This window comes from Brassica napus, chromosome C7, assembly GCF_020379485.1.
Source record: "Brassica napus cultivar Da-Ae chromosome C7, Da-Ae, whole genome shotgun sequence".
Classification (NCBI taxonomy): domain Eukaryota; kingdom Viridiplantae; phylum Streptophyta; class Magnoliopsida; order Brassicales; family Brassicaceae; genus Brassica; species Brassica napus.
This window is the reverse complement of record NC_063450.1, coordinates 38,806,207-38,826,897: the sequence shown is the minus strand read 5'-3', so window position 1 is coordinate 38,826,897 and position 20,691 is coordinate 38,806,207. Positions and strand designations below refer to the sequence as shown.

Here is a 20,691-nt window from a genome sequence, read left to right as displayed (position 1 = left end):
TGCCCATAACCTTACCGATACATTGAGACTTCACCGATTGGTGAAAACATCAGAATCACAAGGAGGGAACAATCTCCACATACAGTTTTAAGGTTTTAGAATTCGAATCAATCAAAGCCAACAACATAGAAGAAGATGAAGACCACTCTCATGCCCTTCATTCAGTCTCACAACACAAAAGATAAGATTTTGGTGAAAACCCAAGTATAGACCACAGCGAGCGTAGCCCCCACAGGAATCGTAACAAGCCACGAAGCCACGATCTCCTTCACCGTCTCCGCCCTCACGCTATTAAGCCCCCTCGCGAACCCAACCCCCATCACCGCCCCAACCAGCGTATGCGTCGCTGATATCGGAAGCCCCAACTTCGACGCGAACAGAACAACCGTCGCCGCAGCGAACTCCGCCGCGAACCCCCTCGTCGGCGTAAGCTCGGTGATCTTCTTCCCGATCGTCGCGATCACTCTGTACCCCCACATCGTGAGCCCCGCGACGATCCCGAACCCTCCCCACGCGAGCACGTCGATCGGGATCACGATCTCTCCTCCTCCTCCGGCGCCTGCTCCTCGTTGGAGGATGCTCAACGCCGCGGCTAAGGGGCCGATCGCGTTGGAGACGTCGTTGCCTCCGTGGGCGAAGGACATGAAGCAGGCGGAGAGGACTTGCATGTAGCCGAAGACTCCGTAGACTATCTTCAGCTGCGTGCCTGTTGGGCCTGCGATCTCGGAGAGGAAGCCTATGTCTTTGGGCTGGGTTTGGGCCGTGTCGAGTGGTTTGGTTTTCGCTAGGAGGTGGCCGAGCTTGTTGCGGATGATTCTGTCGAAGATTATGGCTCCTGCTGCTCCGCAGGCTAAGGCTTGTGATAGAGCTATGGGGAAGGTCTTGCTTAGAGGGAATGCGGCTGAGGAAATGCTTGCTATGCCTACGAACACGGCGACGGGGGCTGCGGCGGCGGCGGCTTGACCTGGGTTTGGTGCGCTGTAAACAAACTGCATAGGAGCAAAAGAAGAGTTTGCTAAAGGTAATAGAAAGCATGAGCTTGACTTAAGTAAGTAGAAAGATTGATTTGGTTTACTTACTCTCCTGATGCATTTGTAGACTAGAAAGGAGACTAGAGCTCCCATTACAGGAGAGATCACCCAAGATGAAGCCACTTTAGCTAAAGAACCCCAGAATACGGCACCCGCTCCACCGTATACCAGTCCAAACCCAACCATTGACCCGACGATACAGTGAGTTGTTGATACTGGCCATCCATAGTAAGAAGCCACCTGTGAAAAATTCACAATATTACACAATCGTTTTCACCATTAGGTTCTCTACTTGTATCGTTTTGAAGAAGCATAAATGTTTTTCATGCACTGCGATTAGGTTCTGTACTTGTATCATTTGTCATTGCCATACTTAAAGGTACTAACTTTACTAAATCTATTTATTGAAACTAGTGAGGAAGATGGGAACCTGCAACCAAGTTCCAGCTGCAGCCAAGGAAGAGAGAAGACCAGCGAAGAGCAACATATCTTTCCCTTGGAACACATTAGCCATGAGAATCCCTTTCTGCATCGTGCTAGTCACGTGAGTTCCCATCAAGAGGGCACCTGAGAATTCAAGAACTGCAGCCGTGATCACAGCTTGCCGGATTGTTAGGGCTCCGGATCCAACAGAAGTCCCCATGGCATTGGCCACATCATTAGCTCCGATGTTCCACGCCATGTAGAAACCGAAGAGTAGTGTCGCGTAGGAGAGAATCTTGGTCTTGAGAGCGAGTCCTTGTCCCAGGGATTTCATGAAGAGTGGTAAAGAGAGAGTGGAGAAGGCGATGACTATGGTGATTGCCCTGGCTGTTTTGGACGAGATGTTAAAGGCATTAGCCATTCCAGAGAAGTCGCCAGTAGCTTCCGGATTATCTTTACCATCTGATTCGTTCGAATTGGTGGAAGAGTCGTGAGAATTCTGTATCTGTTGATCGCCATGGTGTTGCTCATCTCCCTCAGCATAAGAAGAGAAGCTAGCTAAAGGGCAGACGAGTTTAGTGTGTTTCTGAGGAGAAAGGAATATGGCACTGTTCTTCTTGAAGAAAGGAGATTCCTTGGGAGAGAAACAACCGATAGCTGATCTAGGTAAGCAGAGGTGAGAAGTCTTAAGCATAAGCGAGTGGTTCCTAACCGAAGAGAAACCATAAGGGAGAGTCATGTCTGGGAAGAAGAAGGAATTAGATGTATTAGAGTCAAGAGGAGAAGATGAGGAGAAGGTAGAGAGATGGGAATCTACAGAGATGGGATATGGGCCAAGGATGGTGAAGAATATGTTGGTGATGTTGATAATGAAGAAAATGGTGTTGCATGGTGGAATTTGATTTCAGGAGACTAGAGAGAGAGTTAGTAGTGGTGGTGGCGCCGGGGAACGTGAGGTGGAGGTGAGAGGATTGAGTTTGGATGCTTCTTTGTGTTAGCATAAGCGTTATGAATTTGTGTGGTTCTTGTGGAGCGTTGAGTAAACAGTAGAGAGAGAGAGAAGCTCGTTTAGTTGGGCTTCTGGACCTCGCAAATACCCACTTCTAAAGTAGAAAAAGGAGGGAATTTTTGTTCTTTGGATGTAGTTAAAGAAGAGAATTAGGTGACACTTCTTAGCTTTTTCTATTTTGAACGTGGTATAATTTTTTATTTTTTTTTCATAATGTTTTTTTCCATAAAATATCTGAAATGAACTTATACGATGCCTTCTTCATGTTATTAAAAGTTAGGTGACACTATCTTCTCTTATGACATTCTGTTTGCTTGTCACAGAAGCTTGATTAGATTTCTCAGATCAATAATCTCTCCATTGGGTTTTATTTTCTTTGAAATATATTCTATCACTTGGAATCTTTCGTGAATCCAGTTTAGTAATTTAATTATGTTGATTTCGGTTTCAACTGTGTGTTAGATAAACATATGTTTGGTTGATTTATGTATCGGTTTCTTGGCGAACGAGACGTATCTAGTATTTTGTTTTCTTCACTTTCAACATCCGCACAAACTTTTTAACACAATTGTCTTTTACCTCATCATGCCACCCAAAATTGGTTTCATCTAGCATAGGAGAACCTACATCATCAATGATAGACATTACTTCCGCCTAAAATTTAAACGCATAAAGCAATAACTCAAATTTCAAGTTCTCCTAGTATATTGCTTTATGTCAATTAATATTGCTTTTAAATCATACCTTTTAAATCATCTCTACATTTATATTAGAAAATTTAGTTAAGTATAGCAAAACTAAAACTGATTTATTTTTCAATTAACAAATTAGTGAAAAGAGATAAAAAAAAAATGCAACTACAAAAAGAATTGCTCATACATAATACTACTAGGTGTTTTGTTCGCACTTGCGGGCTTAACAATTTTAATTTTTTTAAAAAATAGATATATTATCAATTAAAAATCAACAGAATTAATTATTTGCATAATTTTGAAATATTTAATAATTAATTAAATATTAAAAAATTATATACGATACAAAAAATTATTTCAAGAAAATATATTTTATTACGTAAAATAAACTTGGTGAATGTATACATGGATTTATATATACTTTAAAAATTGATATCGCTCAAATTACCCTAATGAATGAATTACTCTCTCAAATAAGAGGTTCAGATGTAGTATTTAGGGATCTAATCCACATAGACTTTAAGATTATACAATAGATTTATAGTCTTTGAAATAAGGTTAGATTAATAGGTTTTAAAGCAGTAAATGAATTGGTGAGCAAAGTAATTGTTCGATTGGTTTAATTTGAGCTTGTTATCAGTTGGGTGAATAGCTAGATTCAGGTACATGTATGATAAGTAAATAACTTAATTTGGGATTGTAGGGGTTTATTGATATTAATTGTTCTTGAATTTAAACTCAGATATAATCAATTAGATTATCTAATCTGGATCTCGGATTTCAACTCTCGTATGTTAATCGCGAGAAAATGTCAATCGATGATTCATAAAGAATATCGATCGATACACCTTTTAAAATATCGATCGACAGATATATCGTTGTGTCGATCGATGCTTCTTCCAGAAAGCTTTACGGACATGTTTGATTTATATTCTCTAACTTATTACACCAACTCTCGTGTGTATCTAGTCAGTTAGATCATGCTAGTTATTTTCAGGTATTGAGTCAAGCGATGGCTTATTTTCAATTAATCCTAAGATCTAAGTTTGAAGGGTGATCAATCTTAAACTTAGCTTTAAGAGCAACTAGATGAAAGAACTATATTTTTAAACACCCTAGCAACAGTTTAAGTTAGTAATACATTTATCAACCTATTGAGAACCCTAAATCTAACAGTAAGACTACTCGGACATATTTTTATAAAGCACATGGTTATGGTTATGATGGTCTGAATAATACTTAAATAAATGAATAATAAAGAGTAAGCAATAAAGTAAATGAAAGCAAAAGAGTTCAAAATCTTCCATGTTTTGTAGTTCAGATCTATCTCTCCAATCCTAAGCTCTCTCCCTCCAATGGTGGCTTCTTGCTTCTCTCCAAACTAGGTCTAAAATGGTTTCTAGGCAAGTCTGCCTCTAAAATAATACAAAATCCTAACAAATAGCCTAACAGGCGGTCAGAGACTCAAAATGTAATTATTGGAACTTTGTGAAACTTGCAATCTTCTAATTTTGTCATTAACTCGTGGGTGGCTTCGCCGTCGATCGATGATACGAGTCATTCATCGACCGATTGTTCATGGTGATCGTCGGTTGATATTCTGACAAATAATCGACTTTTTCTCTATTTCCAGCAAAGCTCTCAAAAAATCTCTAAATTGCTCCAAATACATCATTTTCTTCAAGTAAGTACATGAACCTGTAATTACTTTAAATAGACTCTATATCGTAGTAAATATACCTTAAAACACTTATATACCAAGGCTAATAATAGGTAAAATTCATGGTCTATCAAAAATATTATGATGCAAAATACTTTTGGATAACATAATATAGTTACTTTTTAGATTATGATGAATATTAAGTTATGAAATTCATTTTTAATTTATGGATAATTATATATTAACAAATATAATCTAATTATTTATTAAAGATAATAAAGACTTTAAACGTTCTAACTTTTAACGCGAGAGCAAAAAAATAATTTTGCAAATAATAGTATAAATATTTATAAAACATTTGCCAAATTTTTCAAAAATTATCACAATGAATGATTTTGATTGTCCTAGTAAATTTATCTTAAAATTATCTGTATATTAAAATTGAGTCGGTTTAATATTACTAAACCAAATATAATATAAATATATATATATATATATAATATTTTAATATACTAAAATAAATATAATATTGATTTCACTATAATATTATTGTTATAATTTTTTATTATTCTGAAGATAATGATAAATTATCAGCTAAATTCTAAAATTATTTATTATGATTAATAATAAAGCATAAAATATGACTAAACCTAAAATTATGGAGAATACGATAAATCAGCAAATTCAATTCAAAAATAATATTATAGATAGTATGAAACTGAAATCTTCAAATTAAAAATCAAAATATATGATGAAGATAAACTCCTAGGCAAAACAAAGACAACCCTCTAGTATTACTACAATTACAAGATTTATAAACACCCATTAACTATAAATTGTTTTTTTTTTCAAAATCAAACTTTCATATATAGAGAAGTCATAATATAATGTTATTGGGTTTGCAAATACTAAACCCCAAAAGGAAAAAAGAAGCAAACACAAAAATAATTTGCATCTTCCTAGTTTTAACAAGAAAAACGTCCATACAAGAAAATGTCCACAAAATGCAGTGTTTCGAAAGAGTCGGCCGATTAGTTCCTTTCAGAGCGAAGAAACAAAAAAAAAATAGCAAAGTCAAAAGAAAACCCTAGAAATCGATATTATCTAGAAACAAGCGTTGTTCTTCAAATCATCTTCATGTTCCATTGGTTTCGGTTGGAGAAGAAGGAACCAACAAACTGAACTTAATTGAATGAAATTAAGGTTTGCATAAAAAACATGATAAACAAACTACTCGACGACTTTATTTATTTGAAAAAAATAAGTAGATCTCGGTTTTATAAGATTACTAGAGATAGAGCCGCGCTGTGCGCGTATATTATTCTTCTAATTATTATATATATTTAGTGGTATATAATATATGTATATAATATTTTTTCTGTTATTGACTTCTATATAATATATGTCCGTACATATATTGAATTGTAATGGTGTTATAAATATGTTGTACATGGTGGGGTTTTTTTTAATGCAAAAAGTTAAAGTGCGGTACATGGTGTTTTATTTCTTTTAGTTTTAGATGTTTTGTTTATAAATTATATTTTTAAAACTCGATAAATTTCAATTTTATTTTCTTTGATATAAATTATTATTATTTATTTATAGTATTTAATTAAACTATGTAAAGAAATACATATGACATATTACTAGTTATTTTAGTTGTTAAAAAGATCAAATATATATGACCCAAGATTTTATGGATTTACTTAGAAGATAAAAAGGATTGGGCTAACTAATTTGTTTATGAATTAAGCCCAATTATTAACCCAATACAATTTAACATATAAACATATAGTTTTAAGCCCAAAGTGTAACGGAATTTATTTCGGGAAAAAACGTGTAAAGTGAATAGCTTTTGTTTAACTAATTATTGTTGATGTAAAGTTTCAAATCTTCAATTTCTTCGTGTCTCTCTCTCTGCTTCGATGGTCCGATCTAAAATTTCTCTCATCTAGACAGATACAATCTACGAATAAATCCATCTTCTCATCTACAATTTATTTGTTTATGAAGACATGCATGAGGTTTAATCTATCAATTGGCAAAAAAACAAAGGTTATAATCTTCACCCTTACTTTTAAACTTAATTGGATATGAAATGTTTTAAGAATAGGTTTGTTCATCTTTTTGTGGATATAGATATACAAACCGTGAGGTACACAAAAAAAAAGATATACAAACAGTGTAGATCAAAAGGAGAATTGATAGATCGAGTATGGGATATTAAAACGTTTGGATCAGAGGGAGAATTGAGAAAATGAGTTTTAGATAAGGAAAACTCATATTTCAAAATACCAGAAGCAAAATCAATCTCATATATCCGCAACATGTTTATTTCAATTGTGGAAGAATCAAACGCATTTGTAGTCTGAACTTGTCCTGAAAAAAAAAACAAATTATAAAGTGACTCAAAATTACATTATAATATATATATACTAATCGATTAGTAGACAACATGCCCTTGTAAACTTGACCAACTTCGTATGCATACAACATGTGTTCCACAAACCGATTCCAAAGACAACGTGCTAATTGATGATAGCTGTATAAGAAGATTAACATATTAAAACACACGCCTATATAATATATGAAATATATATTTGCAAAAGGTAATATATAACTTATTCCGTATCTGTCAAAGTTAGTTCAAGTTTCTTTGTTTCTTTACCTTGCACAAACACAACCTGGATATCCCCAATATTTATAGCTTAACCAATAACATCTACAACAACATTATTAAAAAATAATAAGATTAGTTCATATAACCCGAAGCATAAAACGTTATAAGGAAAACATTTATGAGTTACCAATCAAAAAATTTGAATCAATATTACTGTTAATGATTTCTGTGGAAGAGGTTAGTGATAAAAAAAATTATCATCAGTTTTTAGGGAGGAATTGGTGATGTTGGAGTTACTTATGATGGCCATTTTATACTTATGACTCGTCGGTTGGTACTTTCCGGCAGCTGCGGTCAGTGAGAAATTTTCAATGAACCTCCATTGTCCAACCTGAAGTTTCTGAACACGAGCTAAGAAAAGTCTCTTGCAGGTACAATGTATTATCTTAACACCCTACATTCACAGAGGATATAAATCTCAGTTTAGATATTCATTTAAACCAGTACCGAAATGATAAAATAGAAAAACTTACTGTCTTATTTGTGATTATGAACGGTCTTATCTGCGAGTAAGAACTGCAGCTAAGAAGAGTATCCATGAATGCAAGACTTTTACTTCAACCTTCCAAGTTGGTTTGTATGGTTTGACATCGTTTAGCAAAGTGATCGTGTCTGAGGTAACCATAGCCATATGAGTCTAAGTTTTTTTTGTATCGCGGGTGTAGAAAGAATAAATTGATGGAAGCTTATTTATAGTGATGTGCAAACGATTAGGTATAATGAATGTTCTGAGTATATTACAATTTCCATTTTTAAAAGAATGGATGGCATACTCTGATTAACATATTTTGTTGGGGTTGTTATACGGAGTTAAGATATGCAAGATTATGAATGTAGATGGAAAATTGAGTAATAGGGAGTAGTCATGGGCATTCGGGCGGTTCGGGTCGGTTCGGTTTATTCGGTTTTTGGGTTATTCGGGTTGGGAAACGTTTAGGAACCGGTCATTTTTTGGATCGGTTCAGTTCGCATAATGTCGGGCTCGGGTCGGATTTCTATTTTTTTATAAAATCCGAAGTGGGACCGCATTACAAATAATTTGGGTTTGGTTTGGGTTTAAAGCCCAAAAATCCCGAAAAGCCGAGTTAAACCCGAAAAATACTCGGGTTATTCGGGTAGTTTAGATTTTTTTATATATTTTATTTATAAATTAAATTTTATATATATTATATTTTAAAATAATTAATATTTTTAATATATTCAAATATTCGGGTGCCCGTTCGGTTCTCGGTTTGGTCTCGGTTCGGTTTCTGTTTTTTGGATTTAGAAATATAGGAACCATTCAGTTTTTTGTAACTTTCGGTCCGGTTTCGGTCTTGGTTTTTTGGTTCGGTTTTCGGGTTTCGGATAATATGACCATGACTAATAGGGAGGTCGTAATATAAGGAGGTAAATCTTGTTGAAAATTTAATATCAACTTTTTTCGAATATACAGTTTGAATCAAATCCTATCAAGTTGTTATCGATTATTTGGTGTGGAAGTCAAGTTAGTGTAGATTTGATCAAATCTTTTCTCAATGATATCTTTCAAATGTTCTTCTAGGTAAGGATTATATTTACAGAATTGGTAGATATGAATATTATTTAAATTCAAAAATACATATGATATCTAAGTTCTAATCTTATTAGATGTTAAAACGTAAAATAGTGAACATGAGATGATTGAAGTTTATATACTGACAATATTGTGTTCATAATGCCAGGTTTCTCTAAATCTAAGAAAGAATCAGCCAATTTGGAGCCAACTATTATCTATATGAAAATGAGATCGAATAAGAGTTATTGCATTGATAATCTAATTATGAAGCAAAGAGAATAAAACATATTTATGTCTTTGTATGATGATGATGTTTGTAAGATATCAGAATCAATCAACTTAGAAGCAAAGAGTATAAAAGGCGCCAAGTATCATCTATACGATAAGAGGTCCAATGAGAGTTATTGTATAGATAAAAAATTGTATATAACACTCGGTCTCGATTTAAATTAATTCGTGTCAATATATTGGTTTACTTTTAATAGATAGCGGTTTAATTTTAGTTATTCGGTTTCATTTGTAATAGCAGCGTGTTATATAATAATTAAATTGTAACAAACTTGAAATGGTCCATAAATAAAGCAACTTTCTAACAGACTTCAAAGGGTCCAAAACTTAATGACAACTTTTATGGTAGATAAATTTAGGACTCTCTTTTAATAGAGTAGATATAAGGACAATTCTCTTAAATAGATCATTTTCAAGTTTTGGTCACAAAAATAGACCACAAGAAGAAAATGACCAAAATGTTTCATTTAATAGGTAAAACGACACCAATATCATAGATATAAAAAAAATTAAAAAAATAAAAAAATAAAAAATAAAATTGAAAAAAAGAAATTTTTTTTATAGTTTTAGATTATATGTTTTCAAATTCGAACTTTTTTATAATTTTTTTTCGATTTTTTTTTGTAATTCAAAAATACTTTTTGAAACTATTTTAAAATTTTTTATTTTCAAATTTTTAATATTTATTTTTTATTTTATAAAATTTTAAACCTCAATCTCAAATCTCCACCTAACTCTAAACCCTAAGGTTTGAATTAGTTAATCCTAGGATTATACATGTATATTTATTTTTTTAATGAAACATTTTGATCATTTTTTTCATTGTGGTCTATTTTGTGACCATAACTTTTTTAATGCTATTCTAGAGTATTTCTCTTATTATATACATATAGTATTTAGTTGTTTAATCGTACACTAGACCAAATCAAATGTTAGAATCTAAAAAACAGACATCCCACATAATTAGAGTTTGAATCCAAATTTTTGAATTTACAGTTACAAGCAAAAAAATGTTTTTCAACTGCCTCAATAAATCATGATTGTGTACTTCTTGTAGATCAACATAATTGCAAACAAATATTTGACCCAAATAATTTGTAAACAAATGTTCCATATCATAATAAAAATATTTGAATTATAAATAAAATATGTATAATTTTTTTTTGCCAAAAAAATTATGGAAATCTTCTTATAAAATATGTGTAAGTCCATTAGCTGTAAATTGTTTCTTCTTTCTTTCAAAATCAAACTTTCATCTCAAGGCGTCATCAGCATCGAGGGATTCAGACTGATCAATTAAGAAGATTCATAGACAAGGCACTACGAAACCGCATTTGTTCTTTGCGATACACTCATGGCCACAAATTGGAAAGGTTGCTAAGAAGATGGTTTCAAGTTACTCTTTAGTATTTTGATTTGTTTCTCATTTGCACCTTAGACATTTAACAACTCTTCATCATTTGTAAAAATTTCAGATTGTTGATCAATAAATTTCAAATTTCATCCAAAAAAAAAAAAAAATCAAACTTTCATACAAGTAATAACATGGAATTATTGGGCTTTTACAAAGATAGAACCCACAAAAAAAAGTAAAGCAAAGCAGAAGTAGGATTTGCATCTCTGCCCAATTACAACAAAACCATAAAAAGGAAACACCTTTTAATTAAAACTATGCGTTTTGGGAAGAGTCGGCTAATTTAATTAAACAGAAGAAACCAAAAGAAAAAAAATCAGAGTAAAAAGGAAACCCTAGAAATCGATAAATACCAACTTGTTCTTCGATTCGATTCATCTTGTGTTTCATACTGCCATGGAGAAGAAAGAGTTGAACAAGCTAAACCATCTATCTCTCGTCTCCAACATTTGCAACGAGTTAGAGACGCATCTAGGTCAAGCGCCGAAGGATTTGGCCGAGTATATCATCCATCTCGGCCGCAACTCCGAGACCTCCGACGAACTCGACAAGAAGCTTAAGAAGGACGGCGCAGAGCTTCCTGACTATTTCGTCCGCTCGCTGTTAACCGTAATCCACGGGATCTACCCTCCGCAGCCCAAGTCCGACGATGTGGAAGAAGATGGCGGAGAAAAAGGGAGATTCAAAGGCTTGGCGATTAGGGATACTAAGGATAAGGTCAAGGAGCTCGAGAAGGAGATTGAGAGGGAAGCTCAGGAGAGACAGAGAGAGGAGGATCGGAATCGGAGAGGTTCCGGTAGGGATAGGGATCGAGATGATAGAAGGGATCGGCATAGAGATAGGAATCGTGGAGATGAAGATGGTGATGATAGAAGAAGTGGTAGGCATAGGGGAAGAGACCGTGGTGATGATGATAGAAGAGGAGATAGGCATAGAGGAAGAGACCGTGGAGATGATGAAAGAGGTGATAGGCATAGGGGGAGATCACGTGGCGATGATGAAGGAGGAGAGGGAAGAAGTGATAGGCGTAGAGATCGTGGTGTGCAGGATGAGTACACTGGTGCGAATGAGCCTGAGCTGTATCAGGTATACAAAGGAAGAGTGACTAGGGTGATGGACTCTGGCTGCTTTGTTCAGTTTGATAGGTTTAGAGGGAAAGAAGGTTTGGTCCATGTTTCGCAGATGGCTACTAGAAGGGTTGATAGGGCTGAGAGTGTGGTGAAGCGGGATATGGAAGTTTACGTCAAAGTAGTATCCATTAAAGAGGGTGGCAAGTACAGTCTTTCCATGAAGGACGTTGATCAGAACACGGGGAGAGACTTGATCCCGCTGAAGAAGCCGTCAGATGATGATGATTTAGGGAGGAGTAATCCGTCGTATAGAACAAAGGATGGGCAAGTCACCAAGACTGGGATTTCAGGGATTCGGATTGTTGAGGAGAGTAATGTCGCGCCTTCACGTAGGCCATTGAAGAAGATGAGTTCCCCTGAGAGATGGGAAGCGAAACAGCTCATTGCTGCTGGTGCCTTGAAAGCGAGTGAGTTTCCTGATTACGATGAGGATGGAGATGGGATGCTTTATCAGGAGGAAGGTGCTGAAGAAGAGCTTGAGATTGAGATGAATGAAGAAGAACCTGCTTTTTTACAAGGGCAGACCAGGTACTCTGTTGACATGTCTCCTGTTAAGATCTTCAAAAATCCAGAAGGTTCCTTGAGTCGTGCTGCTGCGCTTCAGTCTGCGCTCACCAAGGAGAGGAGAGAAATGAGGGAACAGCAGCAGAGAACAATGCTTGACTCCATCCCCAAGGATCTGAATCGTCCTTGGGAAGACCCTATGCCTGAAACTGGTGAAAGGCATCTTGCTCAGGAGCTTAGAGGTGTCGGGTTATCTGCTTATGACATGCCTGAGTGGAAGAAGGATGCTTTCGGTAAAACTCCAACTTTTGGACAAAGATCAAAGCTTTCTATCCAGGAGCAAAGGGAGAGCCTTCCTATATACAAGCTGAAGAAGGAGCTGATACAGGCTGTGCACGACAACCAAGTTTTGGTGGTCATTGGTGAGACTGGGTCAGGGAAGACGACACAAGTTACTCAGTATCTTGCAGAAGCAGGTTACACAACGAAAGGAAAGATTGGGTGTACTCAGCCTCGTAGGGTTGCAGCAATGTCTGTTGCAAAGAGAGTAGCTGAGGAGTTTGGTTGTCGTTTGGGAGAGGAAGTAGGATATGCAATTCGGTTTGAGGATTGTACTGGACCAGATACGGTGATCAAGTACATGACTGATGGTATGCTTCTAAGGGAGATTCTGATTGATGAAAACCTCTCTCAGTACTCTGTTATAATGCTTGATGAAGCTCATGAGCGGACAATTCACACTGATGTGTTGTTTGGTCTTCTAAAGAAGCTGTTGAAACGCAGGCTTGACCTTCGTCTGATTGTCACATCCGCCACATTGGATGCAGAGAAATTCTCTGGGTATTTCTTCAACTGCAACATCTTTACAATTCCTGGAAGAACCTTCCCTGTAGAGATTCTGTATACCAAACAGCCAGAAAGCGATTACCTGGATGCAGCTCTGATCACAGTTCTTCAGATTCACTTGACTGAGCCAGAGGGTGACATTCTTCTCTTCTTGACGGGTCAGGAAGAAATCGATTCTGCATGCCAGTCTCTGTACGAGAGGATGAAAAATCTGGGTAAAAACGTTCCTGAACTCATCATACTTCCTGTTTACAGTGCCCTCCCTAGTGAAATGCAGTCTAGAATATTTGATCCTCCTCCTCCTGGTACCCGGAAAGTGGTTGTAGCTACAAATATTGCAGAAGCGTCTTTGACAATAGATGGAATTTATTATGTTGTTGATCCTGGGTTTGCAAAGCAGAACGTGTATAATCCAAAGCAAGGACTAGAATCGCTTGTCATAACTCCAATCTCACAGGCATCGGCGAAGCAGAGGGCTGGACGCGCTGGCCGTACTGGTCCAGGGAAATGTTACCGTCTCTACACAGAGAGCGCATACCGTAATGAGATGCCTCCTACATCAATCCCTGAAATCCAGAGGATTAACCTTGGAATGACAACCCTGACCATGAAAGCAATGGGTATTAATGACCTGTTGTCGTTTGATTTCATGGATCCACCCCAACCGCAGGCGTTGATCTCTGCTATGGAACAGTTGTACAGCCTGGGAGCTTTGGATGAGGAAGGACTGTTGACAAAGCTTGGTAGAAAAATGGCTGAGTTTCCTCTTGAACCACCGCTATCTAAAATGTTGCTGGCGAGTGTGGATCTTGGGTGCAGCGATGAGATTTTGACGATGATTGCTATGATCCAGACGGGAAACATATTTTATAGACCGAGGGAGAAGCAAGCTCAAGCAGACCAGAAGAGGGCAAAGTTTTTCCAGCCTGAAGGTGACCACTTGACATTGCTAGCTGTATATGAAGCTTGGAAAGCTAAGAACTTCTCAGGTCCATGGTGTTTTGAGAACTTCATACAGTCAAGATCACTACGACGTGCTCAAGACGTGAGGAAACAGCTTCTCAGCATTATGGACAAGTAAGTAACTAAACCAAATTGGCCTTAATTTTGTTAGTGTGTGACAAGTCGAGTCTCTTAATGTCTGATTATTACTAAGTAACTAAACTAAACTAAACTAGCATTGGTCTTAAGTTCTTAAGTGTGATAATCAACCTAAACTAGCATTGACCTTAAGTTTGTTAGTGTGTGACAAGCCGAGTCTCTTGAAGTCTGATTTTGAATAAGTAACTAAGCTATAGTAGCATTGACCTTAAGTTTATAAGTGTTTGACAAGTCCAGTCTCTTAGCGTCTGGGTTTGATTAAGTAACTGACCTAAACTAGAATCGACCTTAAGTTTGCTAGTGGTTGACAAGTCGAGTCTTCTAAAGTGTGATTTTGATAAACTAACCTAAACTAGCATCGAACTTAAGTTTGCTAGTATGTTACAATTCCAGTTTCTAAACGTGTGATTTTGATGTTTACAGATATAAACTAGAAGTGGTGAGTGCGGGAAAGAACTTCACGAAGATAAGGAAAGCGATCACAGCAGGATTCTTCTTCCATGGAGCAAGAAAAGATCCTCAGGAAGGTTACAGGACGCTAGTGGAGAATCAACCGGTTTACATACACCCGAGCAGTGCATTGTTCCAGAGACAACCAGATTGGGTGATATATCACGATCTTGTGATGACGACCAAGGAGTACATGCGAGAGGTGACCGTGATTGACCCGAAGTGGCTTGTTGAGCTAGCTCCAAGGTTTTTCAAAGTGGCTGATCCAACCCATATGAGCAAGCGTAAGCGCCAGGAACGCATAGAGCCTTTGTATGATCGTTATCACGAGCCCAACTCATGGCGTCTCAGTAAAAGACGTGCTTGAGAGAGACTTCAAGTTTTATTCTTCCTTTGGTTTATTACGCAAATCCTCAAATGTCCTCCTGTTTTTTCCATCTTTCTCATGTATTCAAAGCTAAAAACTAACAGTATGCTGGATGAGTAAAAGACTCGTGTTTTTCTTGACATGTATGTGATTTTGGAAGACATTATTTGTCACATTTGGCCCGTTCGTTTCTCCATATGGATGGAGAGTTTTATTCGTTTAGGCATTAAAAGTGTAACTTATCATCCGGATGACTTTCGGAAATTTAAGTTTAATTTTAAAGTTCATTCAGTTGATCCAATTTGGAGACCATTTGAATGGAGATATTTCATTTAATATGGTATAATATCTATTATGTCCCTGATGTAATTCACAAATTACAAACATAAAAATAATATCATTTTGTCACACACGAAAACCGACAAAACCACAAAAACGCATTTTCCTGCGAAAACCTAAAATTAAATTTTTCATGCCAAAACCCTAAAACTGCATTTCTGCACAAAATTGCAAAAACGTGTTTTCATGCCAAAATCACAAAAACACATTTTCACGCCAAAACCCCAAAACACATTTTCCGCCAAAACACAAAAACATGTTTTCCCGCCGGAACGTGTTTTCCTGCCAAAACCGAAAAATGTGTTTTCTCATCAAAATGTATTTCCCGCCAAAACTGATTCTCGTGAAAACCGCAAAAAACATATTTTCCCGCCAAAACACATTTTCCGCGAAACCCGAAAAACGCGTTTTCATGCTAAAACTACAAAAACGTGTTTTCACGCCAAAAACGCAAAAACACGTTTTCCCGCCAAAATCGGAAAACATGTTTTCCTGCCAAAACCGAAAATTGTCGTTTTCTTGCCAAAACCGAAAAATCTTGTTTTCCCGCAAAAACCTAAAAACTTGTTTTCCCGCAAAAACCAAAAATCTCGTTTTCCCGTCAAAACCGCAAAAACGTGTTTTCCCACCAAAACCACAAAACATGTTTTCTCGCAAAAACCAAAAATTGTATTTTCTCACCAAAACCAAAAAAATCTCGTTTTTCGTTTTCCCGGAAAAACCGAAAACGCGTTTTCCCGCTTAAACCGAAAAATCTCGTTTTTCCGCCAAAACCGCAAAAATACATTTTCTCCCCAAAACCAAAAATTGTATTTTCCTGCCAAAATCGAAAAATCTCGTTTTCCCGTCAAAATAAAAAAATCGTGTTTTTCGTCAAAACCGAAAAAATTCGTTTTTCGCCAAAACCGAAAAAATTTGTTTTTCGCCAAAACCGAAGTTACAGTCGGTTTATTATTAATACTCTTTTAGTTTGAAACTCTAAAGTTTTTTTTCAAATACATGTTTATCAATTTTTTTGTGTATTAGAAGTTATTATTGTAATAATTTTTAACATATGATTAAATCAAGACAAGGGTATCTTGGTAATTTGTTTACTGAACTCATTTGAATGGAAATGAAAGAAACAAACATAAAATTCATTTAGATGATTCATCTAGATGAACCATCTCGATGGACAAACAAACAGTCTCAAAAATCTGAATGGATCATCTGAATAGATCATATAAATGGATCATCTGGATGGAGATGACAGACGGTTAAACTAACGGCCCCATTATCATGTTGTTCAAGAAAAAAAATAGTCTGTTTCAGATGTTCAAATGAGGCAGCAAGCGCATGTGACATGGATACAACACGAGTGTGATTGGAGTTTGACATAATTCTGCTGAGATAGGATGACTTCTGTTTCTTGTTTATTAGTAGTGTTGGTGAAGACACTCCATAATCCCCAATATATTATTTGAGAAGCATTACAACTTTTTTTTGTAGCCACATGTCATCACTATAATGATTCTTAGAATCATTAGAGAAATATGTTGGTCCATCTAATTATATAATAAGTTTTTTATTAAACTAACAATAAATTCATCATTAATGTACTTTATTATTTCCTTAAATAAAATTTACGGAATTGCCTAATGTGGCTAAAGTATATATGGCAATTAATGATTTTGAATAATAAAAATTTGATAAAAAATAGTGTATCTTCTATCTTATTTGTTTAATTTTAAGCTATTAAACAACCACAATAACCATATAATAAAATTTTAGATTTTTATGTATATGTTATATTTTGAATTTTTACAAACGGCTATAAATTACTAAAACTGTTAAAAGTCTCACATTCAAATTTTATGATTCATGGTTTAAAATTTTTGTTATGACAAAATACAAATGATTACAAAAATTATATAAGTAAAAAGTCTAATTTAATTAATTAATAAGATTAATATATATATCGTTTTAAATTAAACTATAAACCATATAAAATACAATATTTTAGTTTCAAAATTTACTTTGAACAATTTTTTTGATAAAAGTTTTGAACGATCATTGACAACTTATTTTTTTTTAAATTATAAATTACTAAAACTATTAATCCCACAATGAAAATTTTGTTATCAGTAATTTAAATTTTTTTCTATAAAAGATACAAATGATCAAAAAACTATATGAGTAGAAATCATCATTTAATAGACATTAATATTAAAAATATACTAAAATATATTATCTATGTTAGTATCATTTAAATTTAATAACATATCCTATCAAATAAAAAAAATTTTTGGATTAATACAATTGATTTATATGTTCGCACCAATTTAATTATATTTTTAATAGTTACTGACTTTTAATTATTTATTATATATTTATTATTTGATAATATGTAAAAATATTTAATACATAAAATAATTTATATATATAATGTTGATCCCGCGCAAGGCGCGGATCTTAACCTAGTATTCTTTGTTACAGAATCATGCTTCTCTCCATTATCAGTATGTTTTGTACCAAGACTTCTTTTTTTTTCAAATCACTGATGGTGTTAATGAACGAGCATGGTCTGCTTCTCAAAACCATAACAATGTTTACAATGAAAATCAGGTCAAAGGATCTATGACTCTATATGTCTACTCCCAAGAAACCAGCATTGCGGTTCTCTAAAACAGAGCACAAGCCTTTCCCTTTGGAAGTGTTACACTCGGAGATACTAGTTCGGTTTCAAGTCTTATTTGTTTTTATACATAATTACATACAATACAGATCTTACAAGTTTTAATGTCAGGTTTTCAAATCTCTATGATCAATTATTAGATATGTCAAACTATCCCCTGGCACTGGACCATGCAGCTTTCCATTAGTGGAAGTCCATAATGCAATTTGTTCACCTTTCTAGGCTATAAATGAAGATTAATCACGAGTTGTGGTATTTTTTGTGAAATCCGATTTATCACTCTTTCGTGTGTAATCTCTGTTTTGCAATGTTCAGAGTCTAGGATTTAAAGAAGTCTGATGTATAAAGCCCTCGAGGGTTAGACAGATGATAGCTCTATCAAAAATATCAATGGTGTGTCATGTCATTTGATACTATAAGTTAGTGCAGAACCAGTTGTAAAAACGAATGTGATTTTCATCTATTATACTTTTGGTTTAAAAAAAAGGCAGTTCAGAATAGTAGTTCAAAAAAAAAAAAGGCAGTTCAAGTCGTAGTGTTATATGTGTGTGTGTGCAGGGGGGGGGGGGGGGGGGGACGTACGTTGATGGGTACGGGGTCACGTGCCCCCGGCTGATTATATAAATTTTGTGTTTAATGTTCATGCTCTTTGGTCAAATATCTCAGTTGTTTAAGTGTGCCCCGTTTCTAGCTTGTGTGAAATAGGAAGGTTCGATTTTCCTCGCCAGAAGCTTTTAATATAACATTTTGTTTCCTGCCATATTAGTTTCTTGCGGTCCCATTAAATGAATGAAACGTAATCTATTCTCTCTGTGTGTTTAATTTGTTTTGTATGATTTTTTTTTTTTTTTTTTTTTGATATCCGTGGAGGATCCCAGGCAGTAAGCCCAGACTAATCTCCACGAGGCCTTCCATCCGGGCACGCACGGTTATAGGCGGGAAGGTGGCCAAGGCAACTCAAACCCAGGGCGGGCACTCCAGCTGGAGTTCCATTACTACTAGGCCAAGAGCTCTTGGTTTGTTTTGTATGATTTTGTTGCTTCTTGCTCTTTGAAACTATTTCATATTTTTATTCAATTATTTTTATATTAGAGTCGATAGAGAATAAATTTTTAAAACAACCTAAGTATTTTTTCATGAACATAAAGATGATTCACAAAAAATAAAAAAGAATTATACTTTAAAAGAAATATTTAATTACTATTTGGCTAATATATAATACTCCATCCGTTTCACAAAGATATATTTTCTAGTGTTTTCACACATATTAAGAAAACACATTAAATCATTATATTAAATGTATCGTTTTCTGTAATTTTCAAGTTTCAATAATTTTTAACCAATAGTAATTCAATAAAGTCAATTAATTTTATTGAAGTTTATAATTTTTTTATAGAAAACATAAAACTTCTATTTTTGTGAAACAATTTTTTTTTTCTAAAACATCTATTTTAGTGATACGGAAATAATATTTTCTAAAACTTTAATATTAAATTTTATAATATTGTGCCTCCAATTAAAAGAATTTCTAGATCCGCCACTGTGTGTGTTTTGTTCGTATAGTAGTTTGAAGACATGTTAAATATGTTCACCTAATTAAAAAAGGTTAACCTAATAATCTAGTTACTCTAGGTTAAAAGAAATTTCTTAGCATATACTTTATTTGAGAAAAATAAGCAAAAAGCAATTCAAAAACAGAAAACGAAGTTATAGACGGGGTCGTTAATGAACGCACGAGATGTTGTTACATGCAGGGTCCTAATGGTAACAGCGGATTTAGTAATATAAGCGGGACGAAATTAAACTGTTGTACGGTTCAACTGCGGTTCATGCGGTTTGCGGGACAAGTGCGGTTTTAATAGAAAAGTAGTGCGGTTTTGATAGAAAAAGAAGTGCGGTTTTGATTAAAAATATGTTTTTACAGAAAAAATAATATAAAATAAATATATTAATATAAGTAAAAACAAAATTTATTTATTTAGTGATAAATATAAAATTTTAAATAAAATTTTGATAAAAAATGTGATTGCGGTTTATGTATTTTATATAATTATTTATTAAGCTATTTATATAGGTGCTTTAACTAAAAATAAATAAAAGAAGTAATTTATTTTATATGGTGCATTTTTATTTGATAAAAAAGGAACGCACTTAGTGCTACAGAGTGAACTGGCTATCACACTGCCTTATCCGAGTTTGGAATACTTTCCGACTAATATCAGGGGTAGACCGGTCGTCTGTTACAATCCACCATGTTAACCATTTGGGCCGGAGCTCAATCCCAGACCGGTCAAGTAATGATAATTTAGTTTCCAGCTGAAACCGAACTCAAAACTGATGTGGATGCACACCAAACCCCAAAAGATTACCAATATGCTACCACCACTTCGTTTTTATATTTGATACAATTATTTATGTTTACTTCTTACATTTGCATAAATAACTAAAGTATTAGGTTTCGTTAAAGAGACAAAAAAAATTTCTATATAGCTATAAAGCAATGATAGAATTTTTTTTTGCTTCTTTAACGAAACCTAATACTTTAG

The 20,691-nt window shown here is 34.8% G+C and overlaps 2 protein-coding genes across 3 annotated transcripts; one reads left to right on the top strand and one right to left on the bottom strand.

Moving 5' to 3' along the window:
• On the bottom strand, nt 1–2,650 carry LOC106410104 (inorganic phosphate transporter 2-1, chloroplastic-like). 2 transcript variants are annotated; one of them, XM_013850598.3, is made up of 4 exons: nt 2,272–2,359; nt 1,462–2,195; nt 1,080–1,271; nt 1–989 (listed from the first exon to the last, which is right to left on the bottom strand). In XM_013850598.3, exons 1-4 carry the CDS (start codon nt 2,342–2,344, stop codon nt 168–170), a joined length of 1,821 nt encoding a protein of 606 aa, XP_013706052.2. In that variant the 5' UTR covers nt 2,345–2,359; the 3' UTR covers nt 1–167. The 2 variants fall into 2 exon arrangements, with proteins under 2 accessions (XP_013706052.2, XP_013706051.2); XM_013850597.3 differs by having other exon boundaries at nt 1,462–2,650.
• Nucleotides 2,651–11,019: 8,369 nt separating this feature from the next.
• Nucleotides 11,020–15,307, top strand: LOC106410300 (probable pre-mRNA-splicing factor ATP-dependent RNA helicase DEAH5). The gene is made up of 2 exons (XM_013850794.3): nt 11,020–14,291; nt 14,739–15,307. Exons 1-2 carry the CDS (start codon nt 11,131–11,133, stop codon nt 15,130–15,132), a joined length of 3,555 nt encoding a protein of 1,184 aa, XP_013706248.1. The 5' UTR covers nt 11,020–11,130; the 3' UTR covers nt 15,133–15,307.
• Nucleotides 15,308–20,691: the final 5,384 nt, after the last annotated feature.